Source organism: Oncorhynchus mykiss, chromosome 4 (genome assembly GCF_013265735.2).
Source record: "Oncorhynchus mykiss isolate Arlee chromosome 4, USDA_OmykA_1.1, whole genome shotgun sequence".
Classification (NCBI taxonomy): Eukaryota; Metazoa; Chordata; class Actinopteri; order Salmoniformes; family Salmonidae; genus Oncorhynchus; species Oncorhynchus mykiss.
Genome location: NC_048568.1, coordinates 22,934,055 through 22,950,323, shown reverse-complemented (window position 1 = coordinate 22,950,323; position 16,269 = coordinate 22,934,055). Strand labels below are relative to the sequence as shown.

Below are 16,269 nucleotides of genomic sequence, written 5' to 3'. Positions count from 1 at the left end.
GCACAAGAACTGTTCGTCGGGAGCTTCATGAAATGGGTTTCCATGGCCGATGAATTGGAACGCCGACAGTGACCATGCCCAATCGGCCAACATCAATGCCTGACCTCACTAATGCTCTTGTGGCTGAATGCAAGCAAGTCTTTGCAGCAAGGTTCCAACATCTAGCAGCAAAGGGGGACCAAATCCATATTAATGCCCATGATTTGGAGTGAGATGTTCAACGAGCAGGCGTTCACATACTTTTGGACATGTAGTGTATATTCCTTAATACACTTTCACCCTTAACACTTCAGGAAGCCCATATTAACTAAGGGCTGGAAATGGAGTGCCATTACGTAAAGGCCATGAACCCAACCCAACACAACCCCAACCCAACACAACCACAACCCAACACAACCCCAACCCAACACAACACAACACAACACAACCCCAACCCAACACAACACAACCCAACCACAACCCAACACAACCCCAACCCAACCACAACCCAACACAACCCCAACCCAACACAACCACAACCCAACCACAACCCAACACAACCCCAACCCAACCACAACCCAACACAACCACAACCCAACACAACCCCAACCCAACACAACCCCAACCCAACACAACCCCAACCCATCACAATCCCAACCCAACACAAATCCAACCCATCACAATCCCAACCCATCACAACCCCAACCCAACACAACCCCAACCCAACACAATCCCAACCCAACACAACCCCAACCCAACCCATCACAACCCCAACCCAACACAACCCCAACCCAACACAACCCCAACCCATCACAATCCCAACCCAACCACAACCCAACACAACCCCAACCCAACACAACCCCAACCCATCACAATCCCAACCACAACCCAACACAACCACAAACCAACACAATCCCAACCCAACACAACCCCAACCCAACACAACCCCAACCCATCACAATCCCAACCCAACCACAACCCAACCCAACCCAACACAATCCCAACCCAACACAACCCCAACCCAACCCAACACAACCCCAACCCAACCACAACCCCAACACAACCCCAACGCAACACAACCCAACCCCAACGCAACGCAACACAACCCCAACCCAACACAACCCAACACAACCCCAAACCAACACAATCCCAACCCAACGCAACGCCAATGCAACACAACCCCAACGCAACCCCAACGCAAGGCAACCCCACCCCAACGCAACACAGCCCCAACACAACACAACCCCAACCCAACACAACACAACCCCAACCCCAATGCAACGCAACCCCAACGCAACCCCAACCTAACCCCAACGCAACGCAACGCAACCCCACCCCAACCCCACGCAACACAACCCCAACGCAACCCCACCCCAATGTAACACAACACAACCCCAACCCAACACAATCCCAACCCAACCCCAACCCCACGCAACACAACCCCAACACAACCTCAACCCAACACAACCCCACGCAACACAACCCCAACACAACACAACCCAACCCAACACAACTGAAACCCAACACAACTCCAACATAACCCCAACCCAACACAACCCTAACGCAACACAACCCCAACCCAACACAAACCAAACCCAATGCAACCAGCTGAGTGATCAGCTCGTGACCATAAACACAGTGTTCAGGAACAAACAGGGGTTTTGTCCTCAACTTCCTCAGATGACTGAAATAAGAGGGTTACACGTTATTAGGCCATGGTTCAGTACTGAGTTAGCATTCCATTCCATTCCATTCACACACACACACACACACACACACACACACACACACACACACACACACACACACACACACACACACACACACACACACACGAGGAGCTAAGAGCATGGGCACAGAGTGAGAGAACAGCTCAAGCTCATTTAAGAGGGTTTGGGGTTTGGACCACATTCCCAGGGAATTCCATTGAGTCTATAATTTGTAGATGTAGGCGATATGTATAAATAGTCTTTAAAGGACCTATTTACTTCCTTCCTTGATTCATTCCTTCCCTCCCTCCTTCCTTAAAGGTGACCCCTAATCTACAGTTGAAGTCGGAAGTTTACATACACCTTAGCCAAATACATTTAAACTCAGTTTTTCACAAATCCTGACATTTAATCCAAGTAAAAAGTCTTAGGTCAGTTAGGATCATCACTTTATTTTAAGAATATGAAATGTCAGAATAATAATAGAGAGAATTATTTATTTCAGCTTTTATTTATTTCATAACATTCCCAGTGGGTCAGAAGTTTACATACACTCAATTAGTATTTGGTAGCATTGCCTTTAAATTGTTTAAATTGGGTCAAACGTTTTGGGTAGCCTTCCACAAGCTACCCACAATAAATTGGGTGAATTTTGGCCCATTCCTCCTGACAAAGCTGGTGTAACTGAGTCAGGTTTGTAGGCCTCCTTGCTCACACACACTTTTTCAGTTCGGCCCACAAATTTGCTATGGGATTGAGGTCAGGGATTTGTGATGGCCACTCCAATACCTTGACTTTGTTGTCCTTAAGCCATTTTGCCACAACTTTGGAAGAATGCTTGGGGTCATTGTCCATTTGGAAGACCCATTTACGATCAAGCTTTAACTTCCTGACTGATGTCTTGAGATGTTGCTTCAATATATCCACATCATTTTCCTCACTCATGGTGCCATCTATTTTGTGAAGTGCACCAGTCCCTCCTGCAGCAAAGCACCCCCACAACATGATGCTGCCACCCCCGTGCTTCACGGTTGGGATGGTGTTCTTCGGCTTGCAAGCCTCCCCCTTTTTCCTCCAAACATAACGATGGTCATTATGGCCAAACAGTTCTATTTTTGTTTCATCAGACCAGAGGACATTTCTCCAAAAAGTACAATCTTTGTCCCCATGTGCAGTTGCAAACCGTAGTCTGGGTTTTTATGGCGGTTTTGGAGCAGTGGCTTCTTCCTTGCTGAGCGCCCTTAAAAGGTTATGTCAATATAGGACTCGTTTTATTGTGGATACAGATACTTTTAAACCTGTTTCCTCCAGCATCTTCACAAGGTCCTTTGCTGTTGTTCTGGGATTGATGTGCATTTTCCTCACCAAAGTACATTCATCTGTAGGAGACAGAAGGCGTCTCCTTCCTGAGCCGTATGACGGCTGCGTCGTCCCATGGTGTTTATACTTGCGTACTATTGTTTGTACAGATGAACGTGGTACCTTCAGGCATTTGGAAATTGCTCCCAAGGATGAACCAGACTTGTGGAGGTTTACAATTCTTTTTCTGAGGTCTTGGCTGATTTCTTTTGATTTTCCCATGATGTCAAGCAAAGAGGTACTGAGTTTTAAGGTAAGCCTTGAAATACATCCACAGGTAAACCTCTAATTTTATTTATCCATTATTTTACCAGGTAAGTTGACTGAAAACATGTTCTCATTTGCAGCAACAACCTGGGGAATAGTTACAGGGGAGAGGAGGGGGATTAATGAGCCAATTGTAAACTGGGATTATTAGGTGACCATGATGGTTTGAGGGCCAGATTGGAAATTTAGCCAGGACACCAGGGTTAACACTCCTACTCTTACGATAAGTGCCATGGGATCTTTAATGACCTCAGAGAGTCAGGACACCTGTTTAACACCTGTTTAACATCCCATCCGAAAGACAGCACCCTACACAGGGCAGTGTCCCCAATCACTGCATTAGGATATTTTTTTAGACCAGAGGAAAGATGCCTCCTACTGGCCCTCCAACACTACTTCCAGCAGCATCTGGTCTCCCATCCAGGAACTGACCAGGACCAACCCTGCTTAGCTTCAGAAGCAAGCCAGTGTGCAGTGTGCAGGGTGGTATGCTGCAGGCAATGACTCAAATGATGTCAATTAGCATATCAGAAGCTTCTAAAGCCATGACAGAATTTTCTGGAATTTTCCAAGCTGTTTAAAGGCACAGTCAACTTAGTGTATGTAAACTTCTGACCCACTGGAATTGTGATACAGTGAATTATAAGTGAAATAATCTCTCTGTAAACAATTGTTGGAAAACATATTGTGTCATGCACAAAGTAGGTGTCCAAACCGACTTGCCAAAACTATAGGGCAGGGTAGCCTAGGGGTTAGAGTGTTGGACTAGTAACCAAAAGGTTTCATGTTCAAATCGCCAAGCTGACAGGGTAGAAATTTGTCGTTCTGCCCATGAATACGCAGGCCTTCATTAAAAACAAGATTTCGTTCTTTAACTGACTTGCCAACTAAAATTTAAAAATAAATTTGTGGAGTGGTTGAAAAATGAGTTTGAATGACTCCAACCTAAGTGAACGTTAACTTCCGACTTCAACTGTAAATGGCCTGGATAGATGAAAAGCAGTGGTGTTTTTCCACACTTATACTTGGTGACAGCAGCACACTAAACAATAGCTGAGTGAGCGTCAGAGAAAAGGGCTTTGGTTAACTCTGATCAGTCTACTTGTGTAGACTCTGTGTCCTGACCCCACCTTGATGTGTGAAGCATTGATGTAGCCTGTGTTGTTCTCCTTGTTGGGAACCAGCTCCACCCGGTTCTCCTCATACGGAACCACGTCACGGAACCGGTTCCGCTCGCCGTTGTCGGGCAGCGTTGCCGTGGTGACCACGCAGTCGGCCCTCTTCTTTGGGATCTGCTCGTACTCCGTGAAGACCCTCTCCTCCTCCAACTTCAACTCTAGGGTCTTACACTGGAGAGAGAGAGAGGGTGAGAGCGGGAGAGATAGAAGAGGAGGGGGGTCGAAAGAGTTCATAAAAGAGGGAGGAAAGAACGTGGAAAGAGGTTAGTTGAATTCAAGAGTGATAGGACTCTCACTCAATTCCAAAATGTCTATAATGCAACTTTTTGATCATCCACCCTAAAACATTCCAACCCATATGACCCTACCTACACTATGAATTCCTGTTCTCCATCCCCACAGTCGTCTATGTGTAGTGGAGTCAGTGGAATGTGTTGTTGGGCTGGGGCTTATTGTGGCTGGGCTGTGAGTGAGAGGGTATGCAGCCAGGGGCTGGGGGAGTCTGTCTGTCTCTCTCTCTCCCCCCTGGGTCACATTCCTGACATATTAGCGGGCCTAGAGGCGATAAGCACGGTCATGCCACACGTTCCACAGCCCACTTAGCGCTCTGCTAGCCCCCGCTAGCCTAGCAACGCCTGGGACAAAGGCTGTGTTTCACACCTCCCAGCACAACTGTCTGGACTGGTGAAGAAGACCGACAACCACAGCTAGCTGTGTTAGTCATGAAATACTGCTCTACTGTAGCCTAACCTACACTTACATAGACAAACAATGGTAAAGGACAACAATATGTTAGTTAATAACACTAGCCAAGGTGGTTGATAATGTGCACAGGTGCTTTCACAACCGTTAATGGGGATCCTAATGAAATAGCAAAAACAGAACTATGGGGCTTACGTATAGTAAGTAGAAAACCAGACGCCTGGAATCTCAGGTACTTTCTGACACTGTCCCCCCCCCTCCCCTGTTGGGCATAGTGGTGGTGTTGTCTTACCCGTTCATCAGCAGCCTTGGCCCCATCCTCCCGGGGGTTCTCTGGTACAGGCACCCTGGCGACATAGAGCCCGTTGAGGGCCGCCATCATCAGAGGTCTCTTTATTGAGTCCACCGACATCTTCTGTCTCTCCAGCGTCTTCAGGAAAGAGGACAAGCCCGCTGTCATGGTTAAGGTTACCGTAGCGATGCAAAGACTGAACCGTACCCGCCCTGGTGAGTGTGTGGATTAGGTCTGTTTGTCGCTAAACTTTGCTTGATCTGTCCTGGGTGCCCTTGGTGGGGGAGTAGAAGTGATGCTTTGCTAGCTGTAGACTGTCTGTCTGTGGATCCTACAGAACACTCACTCCCCTGATCTATCTGACCACATTGTCTGAACTCGTTACAGACTAGACCTGTTGCTTCTCTTCTCTCTCTGTCTCTCTTTCTTTCCTCTCTTCACTCCCTCTTCCCATACAATCCTCCCCACTCTCGCTTTCTCTCCCTCTCTCCTTTGTTCTCTCTCACCTTTTCTTTCTCCCTCTCGCCCCTTCTTTCCCTGTCTCTCTCTTTGTCTCCCTCTCTCTCTCTCTCGTTCTCGTTTTTCCTTTCTTTTCCTCCTTCTCTCTGAGACACCAAACCCTGGCCCACATTGCCTGGTCCCTCCCTCCAGGATTACTTATCCTAATCTTCCCTCCACCCCTCCACCTCTCCCCCCTTCAGCCCTCCTGGATCAGCCCAAACAACAGCTTGGGGGTCAGGGGGGAACCCTTAGGGTCTGGACCGAAATCTATAGGGGAGCAGGTAGGGGAGAATGGGGGTGGGTAGACGTATGGGCGCTATAGGCTTATGGATGAGAGGGGGTAAGTATAATGGGGAAAACATATAGGGGCATATAGCCATATGGAAATTAAAGGCTGACTGGACAGGGAGGCTTTAAAATTGGGACTTTCAACATGCTAACAAACACGCATGCACCCCCCCCCCCAACAAAAAGGGTAATCTAATGGATTAATGGTGGTAAGCTGTAAGGACTGGAACCTAATGTTACCCTCAGGTGCTGAACTCCAGATTACTGTGTTAATCACTTACTGGGAAAGTACACCGCAGACAAAACCCAAACTGTTTGTTTACAGCAAGGATGATGTTTTAGACACATCTTTAACAAATCTTGTTTTTAGGCACTGTTCACTGTGTTTACCTCCTCAAAGCCTTGGACTGTTGAGGAGGACTTAATGAAGTGAATTGATGAAGTGGACATGTGATGGTTGTAACAATTTGTAAAGCCATGCTATAGCAATGGGTTCATACAGAATACATGTTCCCCACATAATAGACATACGGTATGTTTTAGTATCGAACACACCAGAATGGAATCTAGAATATAATAGAATAGATTGAATAGAATAGATTGAATATAATAGATTGAATAGAATAGATTGAATAGAAAAGATTGAATAGAATAGATTGGAGTAACATGTATCTTACCCTCTGTGCAATCTCTCTCTCCACTATGCTATCCTCTAGAGAGAACATCTCAGACACTGGCCTCTCTTTGACTGGCTCCTTCCGGACCCTCTCCTTCACACTGGTCAGGTCTGGCTCAGAGATTGACGGCCCCAGCACTGCCCCATTCATTCCAGCCTGATCCCCACGGGTCAGGGTACCACCACCACCCCCTACACCGCCCTGACTCTGCCCAGCTTTCAGCACCCTGGCCTGGGCTTGGCTTGGGTCCTTGGTTCCCTGGGTCTGGTGTCCCTGGTTGTGGTGGTGAGGGTGGCTGTGATCGCGGGAGCGGAGGGGGGCGTTGGTGGCTGGTCTAGGGTGTCCGGGGTACTCCGGAGGGGGCTTGTTGGGGAGCTTGGCAAGGGCGGCCTGGAGCTGGGCATTAATGTCCTCGTTCAGACCTGGGATCTGAACGTCCAGCTCAGGCCTCTCCTCTTCCTCCTCCTCCTCCTCCTCTTCCTCGCTCTCACTGCTGTGAATCAGCATGGTGGCGTTGGAGAGGGTCTTCTGGTGCTGGTAGGCCCCGCCCACTCCCTGCGCCGTGGAGGACGGGATGGGGGTCTCTGGGGCTCTCTGCACAGGCAGCTCTTTGGGCTGGTGAGATTGGGATTGGGATGGTTGTGATTGAGGCTGGGTCTGGGGTGGCATCACGTGCTCTCTGAGAGTATTCCTCCTGTTTAGTGGGGCAGCCATCCCCTTCAGAACCACCATGCCCTCCATTCCTCCCCCTCCTCCCCCCCTCATGCTGCTGGTCACTTCCATGCTGTGTCTCTTCCCCAGGGCTGATCGGTGCTTAGCCGCAGTTAGCGGTTCGCTAACCTCCTGCAGAGACTGGTGCACCACGGCAGAGCTGTCCGGCTGGAAAGTCTTCACCGACAGCTGCACCATGCGGGTGACCAGCTCGGGGCTGCTGCCGCCCATGCAGCGGTGCCGGTGGCTGGCCAGGTCCGGGGTACTTGTGGCGGGTCGGAAGGATGGGTAGGGTGGGGGCGGCCGCGACATGTGGTTCCTCAGCATGTTAGCCGTTGCGCCGTAGCTCCCTGTAGTAGCCCCCTGTTTGGTGTTGGCTAGTTCAGGCGTGCTGACCGTGTGAGAGATGGAGCTCCCACCCCCTCCTCCTCCACATGCAGACTGGCAGTGGCCCTGACTGGCTCCGGGGCCCAGGTGAGGAGCAGGGTTCACAGGCTTACTGTAGCTGACCTGAGGGCCATAAGGGTTAGGTCCTGGATAGGGGCCCCTCTCTCTCATCTCTGGCTGGCTATAAACCAACGCCTCTGGCTGACGATATGCATAGGCATTACTAATATTGAGACTCCTCAGTGATTGGCTGTGAAGGTCATGGTGGGCGGGGAGCATGTGGCACTTCTGGCGCATCACAGCTTCATACTCTGGCGTGGGCCTATAGGAAGGGGCGATGATGGCGCTATGGCGATGACTCGGGATGTAGTCGGGGCGCATCAGCTCGCTGCCAGGGATACTGAGGTTAGAGGAGATGGGTGAAGGTTGTACGAAGGTTTGGGAGTGGTTAAGGGAGCTGAGGCTAGGACTACTGTACATGCTGCCATTGGGAACAGTTCCATTGCGGAAGCCGAATTCGACCGGACACCGGTCCAGACTAGTCTCAGACTTGTAGTAGGGGTCTTCATGGAATATGCTGTCTGTAAAGAGAGGGGGGAGACATAGGAGAAGCAATGCGTTACAGATTCACACACATACAGAAAGCATCCAAACACATATTCACATACTGTTTTCATACACTATCAAATACACTCAGATCAAAATGATCAATGCCACCCATCAAATAAGAGCTTATCACACACCCACACAGAGTTATCCACACTGGGTTACCCACACAGAGTTACCCACACTGGGCTACCCACACAGAGATACCCACACTGGGTTACCCACACAGAGATACCCACACTGGGTTACCCACACTGGGTAACATATACAAAGTGTTTTCTCCCACTCTTTCCGAAGTGTCAGAGATCATGATGGAAGTGTTCTGGATTAGAGGGCAGAGGAAGTGGGTGAACGAGAGAATGAAAGAGTGAACGCCACCACATTTCTCAGTTTCCCAGCACTCCAATCAAAGTGATCTGATTGGCTGAGAGATTGTTGAAACCGAAATAGACACGGACTCATACTACTGCTGGGAAATGCATAGTTAGCTTGATTTAACGGTTTACTTTTATGACCATACAAGGACTTCCTGTGTAGATGGATACATCTACAAAGTGTGGAAGGAGAAAACACTTGAATGAGTTAAATCATATCAAGACCACTTCAGGTTACACGCCATATGGAGAGATGGAGCAGTGATTGTAACTGATGATATAAGTGAATGTTATTCAGTATAAAGGAGATATACGTCATACATGAGCACCATGTTGAACTGTAACCTACATGACCAAAATGTAAAAGTCATGGAAATGTGTTTTTGTCCAGTACCTTGAGAGCTCTGTGTGTCCTGGTAATGCTCTGCATACTGGGAGTGCATTGGCTGGAGGATACAGGACTGTGGCCGTGGCTAGAGAGAGCGAGAGGGAGAGAGAGAGAGAGAGAGAGAGAGAGAGAGAGAGAGAGAGAGAGAGAGAGAGAGAGAGAGAGAGAGAGAGAGATGGAGAGAGACAGAGAGATGGAGAGAGAGACAGAGAGAGAGCGAGACAGAGAGAGAGACAGAGAGAGAATGAGAGAAAAAGAAAGAGAGAGAGAGAGAGAGAGAGAGAGAGAGAGATAAGTTAATTCAAACCTGTGATCTAAGGGGTCTCCCACAGTGGACTGTGGTCCTCCAGAGAGTCTGATTTGGACTGTACCACCATTGTGCCACATATAGCCTCCTCATTGTCCCACCAGCAGGGAGGGAGAGAGGGAAATCACTGACTCTATTGTCAGTCACATCGGAAACGCAACGCCCCAACAACGCCCACACAACGGCCACACAACACTCAAACAACGCCCTAACCACCCACCACCACCACCACCGCCTGGGTTAGGGCTGATAGAGAGGGGCTTTAAATCATCCTAGAGTCTGAATTCAAACTTTAACCCTATAATACACAAGCTACTCTTCAGAGCTCAACCAGTGGCAAGCAAAGATGGCAAGGAACTTCTATTGCATTTCTAATTAATATATCTAACATGCAAGAGGAGCCAAACAAACGAGACATGACTGAGTGATTGACAGTACCAGAGAGAGGCGGTGGGTCCAGGTGGGGCGCCTCCTGATAGGTGCAGGGGAGTGGGCGGGTCTAAGGGGAGAGAGACAGAGAGAGAGAGAGAGAGAGAGAGAGAGAGAGAGAGAGAGAGAGAGAGAGAGAGAGAGAGACATATATAGAGAAAGAGAGACAGAGAAAAAGTAGATAATGCTGATTTATTGGCACATTGAACCATAGTTATAAAACTCAGTGGATAGTGCTAAAACAATGACGTCATATCTGAATTCTGCCATCTTCAAGCACGTTCGCCACTGTGGAAACCTGACAGTATAACTTAATGTTAAGACTCACTCTGCACAGATCTTGTTCTGTTTGTAGAACTTGTGTCTGGCCGTGAAGAGCCGAGCGATGTACTTGGACAGCTCTATGTCATCCTGTGGACACACAACACATGTACACAATGTCAACACATGTACACAATGTCAACACACAACACATGTACACAATGTCAACACACAACACATGTACACAATGTCAACACACGTACACAATGTCAACACACAACACATGTACACAATGTCAACACACAACACATGTGCACAATGTCAACACACGTACACAATGTCAACACACAACACATGTACACAATGTCAACACACAACACAAGTACACAATGTCAACACACGTACACAATGTCAACACACCACGACACACAACACATGTACACAATGTCAACACACAACACATGTACACAATGTCAACACACAACACGTGTACACAATGTCAACACACGTACACAATGTCAACACACCACGACACACAACACATGTACACAATGTCAACACACAATACATGTACACAATGTCAACACACAACACATGTACACAATGTCAACACACGTACACAATGTCAACACACCACGACACACAACACATGTAAACAATGTCAACACACAACACATGTACACAATGTCAACACACCACGACACACAACACATGTACACAATGTCAACACACAATACATGTACACAATGTCAACACACAACACATGTACACAATGTCAACACACAACACATGTACACAATGTCAACACACCACGACACACAACACATGTACACAATGTCAACACACAACACATGTACACAATGTCAACACACAACACATGTACACAATGTCAACACACGTACACAATGTCAACACACAACACATGTACACAATGTCAACACACAACACATGTGCACAATGTCAACACACGTACACAATGTCAACACACAACACATGTACACAATGTCAACACACAACACATGTACACAATGTCAACACACGTACACAATGTCAACACACCACGACACACAACACATGTACACAATGTCAACACACAACACATGTACACAATGTCAACACACAACACATGTACACAATGTCAACACACAACACATGTACACAATGTCAACACACGTACACAATGTCAACACACCACGACACACAACACATGTACACAATGTCAACACACAACACATGTACACAATGTCAACACACAACACATGTACACAATGTCAACACACAACACATGTACACAATGTCAACACACAACACATGTACACAATGTCAACATGCATACACAATGTCAACACACCACGACACACAACACATGTACACAATGTCAACACACAACACATGTAGACAATGTCAACACGCATACACAATGTCAACACACCACGACACACAACACATGTACACAATGTCAAGACACAACACATGTACACAATGTCAACACACAACACATGTACACAATGTCAACACGCCACAACACACAACGCCAACATCTCAGCTTCTTTATTGGAGGGTTACACACAACATTGGGTGTTATGACTGGCCCATTCAGAAATGATTTTGATTGTATAAAGTGATACAAATGGCAAATATTTTCCAAAAGGGAAACCTCCTCACCCCACATCGTATCCGAGTGCGTGTGTGTGTGTGTATGTTTATCCGTGTCCCGTGAGACGGCCTGTTCCGTTGTTAGATATGACACTCACCGTGTGAAACATGATGGTGTCATCTTTACTGGTTATCTCTACTGTGATGGCCGACTTGTTGTGCGCTATGTTACCAATGTCTTTCCATCTGTATCACACACACACACACACACACACACACACACACACACACAATGCATGTGCACAGATACACAGGCACGCACGCACGCACACCCACAAATAAACACACACACCCACACAGAGACACATATGCATACAGTTTAGTAGAGGTTAATGTTACTTCATTTCCTTTAGCAAGGCAAACCCAACCAATAGCAAAAGGTGTTGAGGGGTGAGAGGAAGACCCACCTGTGGTGCATGATGGACCTGCCATTCCTGTGTTTGACGAAGACTCCGATGAAGGACACACCAATGAAGATGTCATTGGTGTAGGTGTCCTGTGAAAGACATACTTATGTATTAAAGTATGGGAAATCATGTAGTGGTGTGTGTGTGTGTGTGTGTGTGTGTGTGTGTGCATGTAGACACACCTTAGCAGCAAAGCTCTCCTGTCCAAAGCCATCCAGCTTCTCTACCTCCTTGATATAGAGCAACTCTGCTTCTGCAAGCTGCATTCGACTGAAACACACACACATCATAAATATCACACACCCACACACAAAAACTTGCACGCACACACACACGCGAGGGGGGGGGGGGGGGGGGGGGGGGGGGGGGGTGGGGTGGTGAGAAAGGCCATAAACAAACCGAAGGGAACACCTTACTAACACCTTGTTGAACGAGTCGCATCACAACGGAATTCTATCTTGATAAATCCAACGCATCCAAGAAATAGTGTCCATAAATCGAAACCAACATTTCGGCAGCTTTATGAAAGTAAATATAAACCAGTCTAAATTATAGGTTGCAATGACAGAAAACTAAAAAATTGGTTAGCGACCTAATAGCTAGAATTGTTTATAATTTACCCTATCTCTGGTGAGCACATCGGAGAAATGTAATATTGTTTAGGAAAGAGACAGGCCTCCGGTGTCAGCTGAGCTAACGGCGGCTACATTCTTAGAGTGATTGTATATGTTTTCGGATACATCCAACACAATCCAGAATGATTTGATTGAACCCAATCAGTGATATAAGGACAGACAAATGGACTTCATTTGAAAGTAAACGTAGGCCTAAATGCAACTTTCTTTGCAATTTTCAGGTTAGACTACTGTTGAATGAACATGAGAATAACTGCTTATTAGCCCATTCAAACTTGTAAAACGTTATCAGTGCGCGTGTAACGAACTGTGCCCACAAACAATTTGTTAGTTTCCCACTAAAGTAAAACATATTTAATTGAAAGCAATAATAATGAAAGCGCATGTTGCCGTACACAGAGACCATTCATATAATTGAATTTAAGCTTAGTTTTTTATTTAAACAGTTTGATTACTTTTATTTAAACAGATATTTCACCTTTATTTAAACCGCTTGGTGTAATTGAGATGAACATGTAATAAAAACATATTCAATCGTTTTTTTTCGATCTCGATAAAACAGTTCATCTCATTTAAACACGACGGCTCTTGTTTAATGAAACAATATCCTTTATTTCCATGTTATATCAAAACCATGTTCGCTATAACAAAACAAACCATCTCAAGCAACATATAGCCTAACAGAGCTAAACACAATGAAACGACCACAGTGCATAGGCTATAGGCCTTTTATCCATCACTTTAAATGCCTGTGTAGCTGGGTGATTTTGTAGCCTGGAATATAATGACAAGAATAGAAAGATGGGACAAAAAAATATATAATCCCGAAGTTGTCTGTCTGTCTGTCTGTCTGTCTGTCTGTCTGTCTGTCTGTCTGTCTGTCTGTCTGTCTGTCTGTCTGTCTGTCTGTCTGTTCCTACCCTGTACTATGATTTAGCCCTGATAACAGTGACATGAAAAACACAAGGCAGAGGCAATTCTAGCTGTCACACGTGCGCTGCCACGTTTACGCGTTCAACAAGGTGTATGAATGTGTCAACTCAAGATGTCTTTTTAGGCACTAAGTGACACATTAGGTGACTGGGTGAGATGTATCAGTAGCTACGTTAGGCTCTATTTAGTCCCCATATCACCCCTTATACACACACATATCATAAAAATATCACACGCACGCACGCACGTACACACACACACACACACACACACACACACACACACACACACGGAATACTTATACAGCGCCTTCAGGAAGTATTCATACCCATGACATATTCCACATTTTGTTGTGTTACTGCCTGAATTCAAAATGGATTAAATTGCAAATTTTTTCGTTACCCATATACACACAATACCCCATCTATTGAAAATTAAATACAGAAATATCGCATTTACATAAGTATTTACAATCCTGAGTCAATACAAGTTGGAATCACCTTTGGCAGCAATTACAGCTGTGAGCCTTTCAGGGTACGTATTTAAAAGCTTTGCACACCAGGATTGTACAATATTTGTCCACTATTCTTTATAAAATTCTTCAAGTTCTGTCAAGTTGGTTGTTGATCATTGCTAGACAGCCATTTTCAAGTAGTAGATTATCAAGCCAATTTAAATCAACACTGTAACTAGACCACTCAGGAACATTCAATGTCGTCTTGGTAAGCAACTCCAGTGTATATACAGTGCCTTGCGAAAGTATTCGGCCCCCTTGAACTTTGCGACCTTTTGCCACATTTCAGGCTTCAAACATAAAGATATAAAACTGTATTTTTTTGTGAAGAATCAACAACAAGTGGGACACAATCATGAAGTGGAACGACATTTATTTGGATATTTCAAACTTTTTTAACAAATCAAAAACTGAAAAATTGGGCGTGCAAAATTATTCAGCCCCCTTAAGTTAATACTTTGTAGCGCCACCTTTTGCTGCGATTACAGCTGTAAGTCGCTTGGGGTATGTCTCTATCAGTTTTGCACATCGAGAGACTGAAATTTTTTCCAATTCCTCCTTGCAAAACAGCTCGAGCTCAGTGAGGTTGGATGGAGAGCATTTGTGAACAGCAGTTTTCAGTTCTTTCCACAGATTCTCGATTGGATTCAGGTCTGGACTTTGACTTGGCCATTCTAACACCTAGATATGTTTATTTTTGAACCATTCCATTGTAGATTTTGCTTTATGTTTTGGATCATTGTCTTGTTGGAAGACAAATCTCTGTCCCAGTCTCAGGTCTTTTGCAGACTCCATCAGGTTTTCACCAGAATGGTCCTGTATTTGGCTCCATCCATCTTTCCATCAATTTTAACCATCTTCCCTGTCCCTGCTGAAGAAAAGCAGGCCCAAACCATGATGCTGCCACCACCATGTTTGACAGTGGGGATGGTGTGTTCAGGGTGATGAGCTGTGTTGCTTTTACGCCAAACATAACGTTTTGCATTGTTGCCAAAAAGTTCCATTTTGGTTTCATCTGACCAGAGCACCTTCTTCCACATGTTTGGTGTGTCTCCCAGGTGGCTTGTGGCAAACTTTAAACAACACTTTTTATGGATATCTTTAAGAAATGGCTTTCTTCTTGCCACTCTTCCATAAAGGCCAGATTTGTGCAATATACGACTGATTGTTGTCCTATGGACAGAGTCTCCCACCTCAGCTGTAGATCTCTGCAGTTCATCCAGAGTGATCATGGGCCTCTTGGCTGCATCTCTGATCAGTCTTCTCCTTGTATGAGCTGAAAGTTTAGAGGGACGGCCAGGTCTTGGTAGATTTGCAGTGGTCTGATACTCCTTCCATTTCAATATTATCGCTTGCACAGTGCTCCTTGGGATGCTTAAAGCTTGGGAAATCTTTTTGTATCCAAATCCGGCTTTTCACAACAGTATCTCGGACCTGCCTGGTGTGTTCCTTGTTCTTCATGATGCTCTCTGCGCTTTTAACGGACCTCTGAGACTATCACAGTGCAGGTGCATTTATACGGAGACATGATTACACACAGGTGGATTGTATTTATCATCATTAGTCATTTAGGTCAACATTGGATCATTCAGAGATCCTCACTGAACTTCTGGAGAGAGTTTGCTGCACTGAAAGTAAAGGGGCTGAATAATTTTGCACGCCCAATTTTTCAGTTTTTGATTTGTTAAAAAAGTTTGAAATATCCAATA

The 16,269-nt window shown here is 46.0% G+C and overlaps 1 protein-coding gene across 3 annotated transcripts in view; it reads right to left on the bottom strand.

Annotated features, from left to right (window-relative positions):
* LOC110522349 (protein tyrosine phosphatase non-receptor type 14) overlaps window positions 1-16,269 on the bottom strand; it is a 102,006-nt gene that overhangs the window by 5,105 nt on the left and 80,632 nt on the right. For 2 of the 3 annotated variants that reach the window (XM_036975934.1, XM_036975935.1), the window contains exons 7-15: window positions 12,661-12,748; window positions 12,479-12,567; window positions 12,170-12,257; window positions 10,483-10,565; window positions 10,164-10,224; window positions 9,425-9,503; window positions 6,953-8,631; window positions 5,487-5,624; window positions 4,445-4,663 (exon numbers count right to left, since the gene is read on the bottom strand). In XM_036975934.1, the coding sequence (XP_036831829.1) occupies window positions 4,445-4,663; window positions 5,487-5,624; window positions 6,953-8,631; window positions 9,425-9,503; window positions 10,164-10,224; window positions 10,483-10,565; window positions 12,170-12,257; window positions 12,479-12,567; window positions 12,661-12,748 (2,524 nt within the window). Of the gene's footprint in view, window positions 1-1,471; window positions 1,664-4,444; window positions 4,664-5,486; window positions 5,625-6,952; window positions 8,632-9,424; window positions 9,504-10,163; window positions 10,225-10,482; window positions 10,566-12,169; window positions 12,258-12,478; window positions 12,568-12,660; window positions 12,749-16,269 lie in introns of those variants that run through there. The other variant, XM_036975936.1, reaches the window with a different exon arrangement.